The sequence below is a fragment of the Labeo rohita genome, chromosome 15 (genome assembly GCF_022985175.1).
Source record: "Labeo rohita strain BAU-BD-2019 chromosome 15, IGBB_LRoh.1.0, whole genome shotgun sequence".
NCBI lineage: Eukaryota > Metazoa > Chordata > Actinopteri > Cypriniformes > Cyprinidae > Labeo > Labeo rohita.
Window position 1 is genome coordinate 27,086,766 of NC_066883.1, and position 13,231 is coordinate 27,099,996.

The 13,231-nt window shown below is 35.1% G+C and overlaps 1 protein-coding gene across 3 annotated transcripts in view; it reads right to left on the reverse strand.

Moving 5' to 3' along the window:
• The window catches only part of nf1a (neurofibromin 1a), an 83,525-nt gene extending 74,822 nt beyond the window's left edge, over positions 1 to 8,703 (reverse strand). For all 3 annotated transcript variants that reach the window (XM_051128552.1, XM_051128551.1, XM_051128550.1), the window contains exons 1-3: positions 8,424 to 8,703; positions 977 to 1,120; positions 89 to 172 (exon numbers count right to left, since the gene is read on the reverse strand). In XM_051128552.1, coding sequence (XP_050984509.1) covers positions 89 to 172; positions 977 to 1,120; positions 8,424 to 8,483 — 288 coding nt within the window. In that variant the 5' untranslated portion in view covers positions 8,484 to 8,703. The remainder of the gene's footprint in view (positions 1 to 88; positions 173 to 976; positions 1,121 to 8,423) is intronic.
• Positions 8,704 to 13,231: the final 4,528 nt, after the last annotated feature.

The following is a 13,231-nucleotide window of genomic DNA, read 5'->3' on the forward strand; positions in this document are numbered from 1 at the left end:
ACAATGCTGTCAAAAGGCAGGACGTAAGACAGTCAAAACAAGCAACAGGTTGGACAAAGTTCACTCTGGGATAGGACAAGCTGCTCACCCCTGCCAGACACTTCTCCAGTGTGTCCAGGATAATCAGCTGGGAGAGGTAGAGGTTCTTCTCGGCCGTTTCGCCGAAGATCCGCTGTGAGCGAGAGACATCAGAAATGTGATATTAGCAAGAGCAGAAGATATAGCTCTCAAATGATTTCAACTACATTTGAAACTGAAATGCTCTTAAGCTAACAGTGCAACACTATAAGCATAATAACACAACACATGCAAAAATGTGACCCTGGACCGCAAAACCAGTCATAAGTAGCACGGGTATATTTGTAGCAATAGCCAAAAATACATTGTGTAAGTAAAAATGACAGATTTTTCTTTTACGCCAAAAACTATTAGGATATTAAGTAAAGATCATGTTCCATTAAGATATTTTGTAAATGTCCTAGCGTAAATATATCAAAATTTAATATTTGATTAGTAATATGCATTGCTAAGTACTTAATTTGGACATTTTGGACAATGTCCAAATTATTTGGACATTTTGGACAATTTGGACTTTTAAAGCGATTTTCTCAATATTTTGGGTTTTTTGTACCCCCCAGACTCCAGATTTTCAAACAGTTTCTAACAAACCATACATCAAACCCTTTTGACTGGTTTTGTGTTCCAGGGTCACAATTTCGGTAAAATGGCTGATTTTTTTAGGCTTTCAAGATAACTAAATTAAAGGTATTACAAGTTTGGAAAAAACATGAGGGTAAGTAATTAATGACATTGTTCATTTTTTGGGTGAACTATCCCTGTAAATAAACATTTGTCTCCCATCTTGGATTTACTTGTGCAAAGCCAAAGCATGTAACTTTTAAAATAGTGGAACTTCAAAATTAAATTTATCAAGATGGGATGTTATAGAACTTGAATGTTATAGATGTGGACTTACCATGTTGTTCACATTTTTGAGTATGTTGGTCAGGCCGTTGATGACGAGGGCAAATTTGTACTTGGAGATGTTGATCAAACATTCTTTGTTGTGCTCTGTACTGACTTTGGTGTGGGTGCTCTGCTGTCCTGTTTTAATAGGGAGCTGTAATTGAGAGAGAGACAGAGAAAGAGAGACTGAGTGAAACCACCATACAAAGGATGCAATGAACTCTATTATAGCCTTGATCAACTTAACTTTGAGTAGTTAACTTCAAGAACAAACATTTACAGATAATGTACTCACCCCGTTGACATCTAAGATGTTCATGTCTTTTTTTTCAGTCGTATAGACTGTTTTTTAAGGAAAACATTTCAGGAAATGTTCTCCATATAGTGGACTTCTATGGTGCCTGGAAGTTTAAACTTCCAAAATGCAGTTTAAATGCAGCTTCAAAGGGCTCGATCCCAAATGTATATATTTTTAACCTTAAATGCTCGTCTTGTCTAGCTCTGCATGTACTCTGTGTAAGCTGGTTCAATACAGTTAGGGAACATCCAAAAACTCCCATCTCATATTCTCCTCCAACTTCAAAATCATCTTACATCACTGCAGAAGTACCGACCCAATGTTTACAAAGTGAACGTGCAAAGAAGGTTAAACACCCTTTACAAAAAAAAAAAGCTAAAACGGTGATGCAGAATGATTTTGAAGTTGGAGGAGAAAGGAGATGAAAGTTTTTTGACGTACCCTAACTGTCTTAAATGGGATTATGCATGACCAAGAGCTAGAGAAGACCAGCATTTGGGTTAAAAAGTATATATTTTTTTTTAGAAAATGGCGTTTCACTAGATAAGACCCTTATTCCTGGGCTGGGATCATTTAGAGCCATTTGAAGCTGCTTTTAAACTGTATTTTGGAAGTTTAAACTCGTGGGCACCATAGAAGTCCACTATGTGGAGATTATTCCTGAATCGTTTTCCTCAAAAACCATAATTTCTTTACGACTGAAGAAAGAAAGACATGAACATCTTGGATGACAACGGGGTGTGTAAATTTCTGTTCTGGAAACATTTTTTTCTTTAATCGCTAATGCCAATATCTGGACTGGAAACCAAACTACAGACATAAAAAAATAATCCAAATCACAAAAATAACCTTATTTACGGTCATATCAAAGGAAGTTAGAGATCGAGAACTCTTAAGTCTGGTTAACAGGTGTGAATGCTGGGTTCCTGTAGCCCAGTTTTCAAAGCCTGTGTCATGGCTTTATTGAGAGCATTGGGTGGAGAACAGCTTGTAACATGTGGGACGCACAGACTGTGAAGTGAGAGGTCGAACGGCCTTAAATTTGACACACCCACCCCTGAGAGAACATCCGAGCACTTAATGCACCAACCCACCCATCCTGGGTCTAAACGCTCAAATTTTAGGTGCTAAAACAAAGCGCCTCCAGCTCTCCAGACTTCCGCCCTGTGCCGCACACCTGCGGGCCAGCACATCTGCTCTTGTTCTCTCCAACACACACAAGCAGTTAAAGTCTGTGCAGCGGGAGTGTTGAAAGCACACATGGCCTGGCCGTCTTAATGAAGCGTATGTGGAGTGAGGGGGCGGAGGCCTCTCCCCCCTCTAAGCGTTCCCTGATGAGGAATCGGTCTTCACTGTTTCTGAGTACTATGGCTCCTCTCTGGATCAAAAGAACTTTGACTTCAAGAAGTTATACAGCTTGCGAACAACTCATGAATGCCAACAAACTGCTCTGATATATTGAGTTGTGGTGCTTATTTGCCAAAATAAATTTAAATCAGACTTGTAACATGTCCCAATCCTGTCCTCCCCACTTCTCACCATCATTTCCAAACTTTTCTGTACTTTCTTGTCAGTTAGAAAATAAGGGGAAAAAGCAAAGTTTTAAATTTCATTAAAAAAAATAATTTATCGAAACACCCCCAAATATCATCTGACTATAAATACCACCATTCGAAAGTTTGAGGTCAATATAAAAAATACTATTTAATGCTTTTTATTAAGAATGGATGTTACACTGAACAAAAGTGATCAGTTTCAACTGTTTTCAACACTGATAATAACACTGAGTAATGGCTGCTGAAAATACAGCTTTGCCATCACAAAAAAAAAAAAAAAAACATTTTAAAATACATAAAGTGGAAAATTATACATTTATACATATATACACAAATATATAAATATATATTTGATATTTTACTGTATATAAATTATTGCAAATTAATAAGTATTAAGTATCAGAGTAGTGTCTTTTTTGCTGAATTATTCCTTTGAAGTTGTCTCTATTTCACAATATCATATTTGTATTTTTATATCTTACATATTTTTTATTTTAGATTTCATATTCATATTTGTAAATGCAGCCTTGGTGAGCATTAAAAAAAAAAAAAAAAAATCAGGCCCAAATGCTTAAAAATTACAGCCTTTTCTTTTATGCCAAAAATCATTAGCATATTAAGTAAAAATCATGTTCCATGAAGATATTTTGTAAATTCTCGGTTTCAAAAATAGCAGTTTCAAGCTCCCAAACTGCTGGATGCTATACAATACAAAATTTTTTAAAATGATTCAGGTAAAACGTAACGAAATAAACTACTTTGATAATTATTAAAATACTAAATATATTCACAGTGTTGCTTAAATTTTAAAACACCAACAAAATTTATTTTTTCTGTTTTTCTGGATTTCATTTCTTTTTCAGTTTTAATTTTTCTACACTCTGTTTTAATGGTTCAACTAAAAAAATATTAACCAAACAGCATGTCTAATTAATTCAAATCATGAAACTTAATTTAACAGCAATTTCTTAAAAGTTCAACAAAAATTAAATTTTCAAGGCCCTGTGAAATTCATTTTATTTATTTTTTTACCAAATTCTGTGTTTTTCCATTTTATCGGTATCATTAAATTTCAATAAATCAAAAACATCTCAAAGTAATTGGTTTTATTTTAAAAAAAAAATCATTTATTATTACTTTATTACTTTATTTATTTTTTATATCAGAAACATTGTGTTAAATAAATTCTGGTATTTATTTTTTATAGTTTGTCATAGTTTCTTTAAGCTAAACTGAAATTTTATTTAGACAGGTTGCTGTGAAGACCTCTAAGTTTCTTTTTGTATATAATATGACGGTATTTTTTCTCAAAAGAAATGGTAAAATGTTCATGAAATGACTCTCAGAACAGTTTTAGAAATTTTCATGCGTTTATGTACTCGTATATTGTTGCAGGAGAGGCTGAAAATGCTGCGAGCGTCACGCACGCTTCAGCATGTGTGTAGTAAACAAAACTGTGCGTCTGCGGCATTCATTCACACAGAGACACGCAAAACATGCAGGATTCATATTTAAATAGTACTTTTGTGGCCTAATATTCACAGAAACTAGCCCATATCGCCTTTTGATTTAAGTTTACTGACTTTTGATTTATTCATCCAAAATTTGGCTAATTCCGTGACATTCCGTGTTATACAGTAAATTCCATTTTTATGAATGGATTCCACAATTCGTGTTTTTGGCAACGCGGAAATCATAGTGCCCTAAAAACCATTACACTGAATATAATCACGCAAACCCCAACAACACACTACACAAAGGTGCCAACTTAACAACTGGACAGTTTAGCACACTACCCGATAAGAGTGTATTTCTTAACCCGCACATTTAGAATCACTCAAAAATGCGTCAAAGCAGTCCAAGAAAGATTAAACCTTTTTCAAATCTGATATTTCAACAAATCTCATAATCTGCTTTAGCTAAGTAGGCCTATATTGGTGGTGCACGGCAGCCAAGTCACTACCGGTTGCACGGTTGAAGTGTCCTGACAATTGCAACGGCCAGTGCGTCGGCAGACTCTGAGAAACCCTGAGGTTCCCTCCTTCTTTCCGGCCAACTACTGTGTGGCCCTAAGAGAAAAGCGCGTGGCTGGAAATGAAAGTCTCAAGACCGGAGAAGAACCGGCGCACACACTGTCTGTACACTCATAAAACACACGCACTCTCACAGAACACATAGCCCAGCCCTGTTGACATCCATTTTAATGCAGGATGCCGATGGACAGTAAGCACTTTGTTTCCAAGGAATGGTTTAAAATTCCAGAAAGGTCAGGGACCAATCGCTTCCCTTATGTGCACTTTGGCAGACCCGGCCATACTCGATCGTGCTAGGGAGAACAGACAGATATAAACCCGAAAACACAATTAAAAATATTACCATATAAATCGACTTTAAGATTAGAGTTTAATTAAACTTTCATAGGCCACAATTCAAGAAAAATATGACTTTTCACCCATCACATCGGTATCATTTAGCCTTTTCCCTGGATGTTGCTACAATATGACCAAATGTAATGTTAAACGAATATTTCACCTAAATACAAAAATATCTCAAGTACGTTGGAATCCAAACAACATTAGACCCCATACACTTTCATTGAAAATCATACAGGACTATACAAAGGTGAATATGACAAAACTTTTACTTCTTGCGACAAAAACAACTTAAGTTCGAAGACCATCAAAAAAAAACAAAAAAAACTATAACTATAAGTATCATCTTCATACATGTAAACACTCTTCAAAACCTCTTAACCCGACATCTATGTAAAACACAACGCATCATCAACCTCTCATTCCTGACTCAGAAGTCTCCCCAGAGAGAGCACAGATTAGTTTTCCATGACCATGCAATGGCATCTGTGAGGTCATTGTTTCAAGGTGCTCTTTGCATTCATACAGCTGCTGACAAGGCAATAACCACCACTGAGAACTTGCCTATTGCAAGCAAGAAAACCACACATCTCTGGCAATCAGCTCAAACAATCGATCCTAGTGTTATCCGGTAGTTTCCATTCAGGAATTCTGCAACTTATGATCTGCCTGTAATTGCAATTGTGGTGAGCAGCTGTCATTCAAGTCATGAGCAGAGCAATACAAGTGCAAGTAGCGTCACCTGTCAATGTATTATGCTTTCACCAAACAAGTGCCTTAAGCTGCTCTGATCTAAAAAGCACTAAACCGGCTTAGCGATAAAACTGCCTAAACTCCTTTTCACACTTTCATTAAACTGTTATGAGCCCCTAATCTGCAGTACAAGAAACCAAACCCTTTGAAAAGCCTCTAAACTTTAGACTGACAAGCACACAATTGTAAAAAAGAGCACAGGTTTTAAAACAGCACTTCTTACAGAAATAATACACTTTAAAGTAATACATTTAAATGCAAACGCAAATGTTTTAAGGCACTTAATTGCACAATATTTGCAATCAAACGAAACGAAATGTATTACACTACCAGTCAAAAGCTTTTTTAAAGTCTCATTTATTTGATCTAAAGTACTGCAAAAACAGTAAAATTTCAAAATAGTTTTACTATTTAAATTCACTGTTTTCTATTTAAATATTTTAAAATGTAATTTACTCTTGTGATTTTAAAGCTGATTTGTTTAGCATCGTTGCTCCAGTCACATGATCCTTCAGAAATCATTCTAACATTCTGATTTGCTGTTTAAAAAACATTTATTATTATTATTTTGTTGAAAACAGCGGAGTAGAATTTTTTCAGGTTTCTTTGATGAATAGAAAGTTCAGAAGAACAGCATTTATCTGAAATAGAAAGCTTTTGTAACAGTATGGATATCATCACTTTTGATCAATTTAAAGCACCCTTGCTAAATAAAAGCATTCATTTCTATAATTTTCCCCCCAAAAAACTAAAAAAAATTATGCTGACTGCAAGCTTTTGAATGGCATAGTGTATAATGTTACAAAAGCTTTTTATTTCAAATAAATGCTGATCTTTGGATCTTTCTATTCATCAAAGAAAAAAGAATGTACTCAAGTTTTAAATATAATGATGATAATATCAATAATAAATGTTTCTCGAACTGCAAATCAGCATATTAGAATGTGCTCATGTGACACTGAAGACTGGAGTAATGATACTGAAAACGTAGCTTTGATCACAGGAATAAATTACATTTTCAAATAGAAAACAGTTACTTTAAATAGTAAAAATTTTTCAAAATTTTACTGTTTTTGCTATACTTTAGATCAAATAACTGCAGGCTTGGTGAGCAGAATAGAATTCTTTAAAAAAACATTACAAATCTTCCCGTTCAAAAACTTTTGACTGCTAGTGTATATTTTAAACGTATATTAAATGCAATTAGTTTAACTAAAGAGTCCTTTCAAGCACGACTTATTTAGATCTTTCTACGTAATTTCATAATTACTTCTGTCTTTGAAATATGGTTTAAGTGTACTGGGAAAATAAATTTGAATGCAGTTACAATTAATTAAATTTGTTTAAATCTATTTGTAATTACACATGTAATAATGTAGTTGCAATTTAACATGTTTAAAATACATTTACTTCAGTTAGAGACAAAATCTAGCACTTTACAGGTGTTTTAGCATGTTAGTATGTTAGTGTACCACAACAAAAGATTGTGGATCAAAACATAATTTCAAAAGTACTTGAAAGTAAAACCTTTACATTATTTCAAAGTGCACATCATTGTTCTATTAATATTACATAACATACAGATTTTTAAAATATACTTTGAAGATCTGAAGTACACTACAAGTGCACATTCAATACAACTAAGCATGCTTTGTTTTCACAAGGGCAGGGACAAACACAACTGCTCTGGCCGAAGGATGCATGCACATTAAAACACTCAAAAGACTTATAAATGCCCATCTATTTAATATGGACTATTATTAAAAGCACACAGTGTGTTTTTGTTTACATTCATTGGTCTATAATTTGTTCCAGTAGTAAATTTAAATATCAGGACACTGATATGACCATGACAAAACTGCTTTAGGTGTCAAACGATTTTGAGCACTACTGAGTGCACTTTTAAGGTTCTAAGAAGCATATCGACAGACAATCAGATTAAATGACTTGTAACGGCGCCTGTCAGAAACCCTGTGCTGTCACTGCCTCTTCAGATTCACAAGATGCGTGATTTTGCACTCAAAACCGTCTGAAAGTTTCGGAAGACTTTCAAAAACAGAGCACTGATAAACTGACGTGATTGTTTTGTTCGAGCCTTTTGAACATGTTTGCATTCACAGGACTGTAGGAGCCAGTAAGGCTGCTCCAGCTATGCAATTTCATCTCTCTGTATGTCAACAAGCACGGAGGGAGTCTGATTCCTTTTGTTTATATTTAGCCAATGCGCCCGAGCGCCTCGGCTGAACATTCATCAAATCAATCACGACCCCACTGCCCAATATTTGGCTTTTGCTGGCAAAAGCAACACATCAGGCCTGAATCAAGACATGCACGTATTGTATTTGGCCAGTGCAAAGCCCAAAACCACCAACCTCGCATCTTCAACATAAACACCGCGTACGCGTGCAAATGCATCGTTTGCATGCTCGCTTTTTTCGGCCTTGAAATGTCAAATCCCCCCACCAGTGTTCTCTTTACCTGTTCGTCGAATCGATTAATGATGGCCTGGACCCATTCCACGGGCTTGTGCGCCGCCATGCTCAGGCGGATGCGCTCGCCGCTATGTCTCCTATCAATCACTTCTGCGATCCCGATTCCTGCTCCCGATTCGCCCCGGATGCGCCAAATACCCCCTAAACCGCTCCGCAAAATAATCAAGGAGGAGAACAGAGGAGGAGGTGGAGGGAGGAGGGGGGTTTGGTTTAGTTTTTCACTTCAAGCATACTCCACCACGCCGCCATGACACACCACCGGAAGTTTGAATCCTCCTCTCTCTCTCTGGCTTCAGTCTGGATCCTGCGCATGCGCAGAAATGCTACTGAAGAATAACAATTATTACAAGATAAACAGATAATAATGTGTTTATGAGGTGTCTATCTATCTATATCTATCTAATCAACTAGTAGAATTAGGTGTTTCTGGTCAATTAATTTACTATTCTACTATTATACTGTAATAATAAACAAATCGGTATAGACCTAGCTCTTAAAATGTAACATTGTGTATGATATTCAGTAAACGTAAGTACTACTGTGGTTTGTCAACCTATAAATGAACACTAGCTCGTTTTTTTTCTTGACATCATAAAAAAAAACTTTTTCATATTCTTTATTAAGAATTACAATGAGAAGTTTTGACTTGTAAACATGTTTGATACAAGTACATGCACTTTAATGTAAATACATTTTCAAGAATCAGAGTATTTTCCTTTAACAAATTTGACAGACAATTTAATATTGTTTAATTTGGTTTAATTGTGTAAACCGAAGCCATAAGTCTTACATAGACTGAAACTTTAATGTGCTTTAATACAGTATTATTGGACGGATAGATACAGTAATGAAAGACCGCAGATAAAGCAGACCTATACTGCCACCTTGAGATAAATCTAGACACAACGTCAACAGCAGTTTTATTATTGTTAGCCTATTTATAATCACTAGAGGGCGTTAACATGAAAAAAATGAAGGGGTATGAATACTTTCGCAAGGCACTACAAACACATAACATTTATATATCATTGTGTATAACTACATAAAATGAATCCTCATTTTAGAGTCTATACTAAGAATATCACTTACTGGGTTGCGAAAAGGCTGACAAACTGCTATACCGCACTTTTTACTTTTCTGAAGTCTTAAAGCAAATCTTTAGCTGGGTGTTCAAGACCAAATATAGCTGTGATATACAGCCTGCCCATAAACTATAGGCAGGTTCTACATATATTTCTGATTAGATAGACCTACCTAAAAAATTATGTGTATGTGTTATCATGCCCGTTTAAAATGTTTAGACTTTTGGACAATCATTTATTTTTAAGACTCAATCCCCTCCAGTTAATTTAGTAAAAAGCAATTCATCTTAAGGTATAACATGATTTAAATATTATTTTCTCTATCTAATTATATATACTAAATGTCCCTTGCACCTCACACATATGTTCTATTGACTGAAATTAATTTTTAAACGAAACTTTTTTCGTTTTTTGATTAGAAATTCCTCTGAAGTGAATTCATGGATTGTTTACTTGCCATAAAAAAAACAACACCACATGCTAGTTTCGTAGTTATTTCAAATATTTATTTAACTGCATAGAAGTATAATCATTACACAATATAACAGCAGTAGTGCGTGTGGAAATATTAGGTCCAGTTGTACACACTGCAAAATAGCATATTCCAAACAATGCTATTTGTTCTGTAGGCTACGGCTCATTTTGGCAAATGCTGTAGGTTGTCTGGGTATCATGCATATAGACAATACAGTATACAAATAAGCTTAATGTACTTAATATGGTTTTTCACAGGCGTTTTATCTGTATTGTGAAGTACACATTGCATTGCATCTGTAAAAATCACTTACCAGCACCTTAAATTTTACTATTAAAGTCACACTGATCCTCTGTTGGAAATGCAGCTGAGCGGTTCATTACTACCATATTCATTTAAAAGTAGATATCTATTCATCAGAACGGAAAAGTATTGCATATATGTAGTTAGAATGTTATATAATAACTTTATAATGAAAAATGTTAATGAAAACTTAGTCCAGAATATTCAGAACCTCGGACAGGGCAGAAGGTTCACCTTCCAACAGGACATTGACCCTATGCACACAGCTAAGACCATGCAAAAGTGGCTAATGGACACCTCTGTGAATGTCCTTCAGTTGCTTATAGCCAGAGCCTGGGCTTGAACCGAGTCAAGGGAGGGAAAATGTCTGTCAGACCTCATCCAAGTGAATTGATAATTGCCACATGCAGATGTACAAAGCTTGTCGCATCAAACCCAAAAAGACTAGGCTGTAAAAGTGCTTTAACTACCCAGAAAGCACACATACATCTGCAAGATGTCTGTTAAAGATCACTTGATCTGGAAAGCATCTGCTGTGTACAAACATCTGACAGATGTCTGTAAGATGTCAGTTTTACATACATTCTAAATCACAAACATCTTAAAGACATCTAATAGACGTCTATCTGCCATCTAATAGGAAACGTTATATAGACGTATTGCAGATGAGCAAACACTCTTAAAAAATACGTCTTGCAGATGTAAATGCAGATGTCAAATAGACGTCTCCGAAATGTACGTGTGCTATCAGGTTAAGCACTGAGTTGAGGGCATGAGTACTTAATAATGGAGTATGAATGCAATGTACTTATTTCAGTTTTTTTATTTTTAATAAATTTTTTAATAAAGCTTTTTGCTTTGTCATTATGGTGTATAGAGTAAAGAATGATGTGTAAAAGGCTGACAAACTGCTATACCGCACTTTTTACTTTTCTGAAGTCTTAAAGCAAATCTTTAGCTGGGTGTTCAAGACCAAATATAGCGGTGATATACAGCCTGCCCATAAACTATAGGCAGGTTTTACATATATTTCTGATTAGATAGACCTACCTTAAAATTACCTGGAATACTGTCTGTTAGAAAGTTAAAATGCAAACAAGGGTAGATAGTAATAGTCCAGAGAGAATCAAGTAGGCTACACTTACTAAAATAGATTTGAATGGTGTTGGTGTAACAGTGATAACGAATAACGTGTTGACTGGCAGTTATGTCCAAGGGGAAACACGAGAGCCACAAACAGAACATTAGTGGATAAAGGATACAGAAGAATAGTTGTGTTTCTGGATAGAGCTTAAATGCAAACCAGGGTAAGCACAGATAATAGTAGTCCAGAGACAAATTACGGAAAAGTGTCAAAACCAATAATGAGATCCAGAATAACAATGCGCAGTAAACGATGAAACTATTTGCATTATAAACCAGTGTGTTCATTATTAAGATAATACATTAAAATAATATGGTAAGGCACACCAATTTGTAATATCAAGCAGCAAATGAGAGCAAATTCCGGATGAGACCAGATGCTAGACCCATAAAATTTACAAATGTCCGCATACACTCTTACAGGAATAATAAGGTGGATAGAGGGTTTGCACTTTGCACGATTTAGTCAGTTACCCGGATGTGCGGCCATACTCAGATGTAAACAAACAGCTGTCTAAACCTCAGAAAAAAATATGTGGAAGCTGCTAAGTCATACAGAGAAGGACTTAGTAAGCAGCAAAGGGCGCAATATTTCGACAAACTAAAATTAATGTTTGGTAAAGATACATACCTCCCTGACATAATTCATGATGTACTGGAATTATTGTACAGTGTATGCATTATTATCAGTCATCTGATCTTAATTTTTTCCCCAAGCACATTTTACCAAATCCAAACCACAACTACTATTAATTTTGTATATAATCATTTATAAGTCATATATAATTGTTAATGTTGGCTGAAAGTGCAAAATGCCTTATATTCAGATATTTTTACAGGTAAAAAGGGAGATTTAACACACAGAAAAGTCCAAAATTATTAAATGCCCATAAAAAGGATACAATACTACAGAAAGAGCAAAATTATAGTGTGGTCACTGGACAAAAAAATGCTAATTGGGGCAGCAGAGTCACAGAAAAACAGGTTGAGAAGGCAATATACTACCCTGCAAAAGATTTTTTAAAGAATTAACTAAAAATCTATTTTAGCTGCTAAAGAATTATACCATCAGAAACCCATTAGTCTCCAGTGCAACCATTTCCCAGAGGTGAAAACTACCTGGAGTTTACAGAAGGTTTCAGGTTCTCAGAGACGCTAAAGTAAAGAATCCTGAAACATGACCTCCACTCACAATCACAAGCTGAACTGTCATGAAATGAAAGCCACAAATAACTCTGTGTTTAATATATCAACTATTGTGTTTTCAGATAGCTGTTACAGTAAGGAAAGTTAAGCAGACCTCTACTGCCACCATGAGATCAATCTAAATACAACCTCAACAAAATGCAGTTGTCTATTTATTATAGTTAACCTAACCTTACTTATAGAGGGCATTATTATGACTGATTGAAATGTTCAAAATGTTAAACAAAATATTTATCAATAAGACTCAAGCCCCACCAATTAATTCATTACAAACATTTCATTTTAAAGACTAATATGTTTTTAACATAATATAATTTTCTCTTTCTAATTCTATTCGCTAAATGTGCCTTGCACCTCAAAGATGTCTTTACCGGCTTTAAATGGAAACTCAGCTCAGTTATTTGAATTATTCATTTTAAAGCTGCAGTCCGTAACTTTTTTTGTGTTCATAATTTACATAATAACTGAGTACATCATGAATCCATTTGTCAAACCGTGTTTTTAGCAAATCCTGAATCACTACGGTACACCTATAATAAGTTTTTTATATTAGAATGACTATTTTAGACTTGTTTTGGTAGGAAG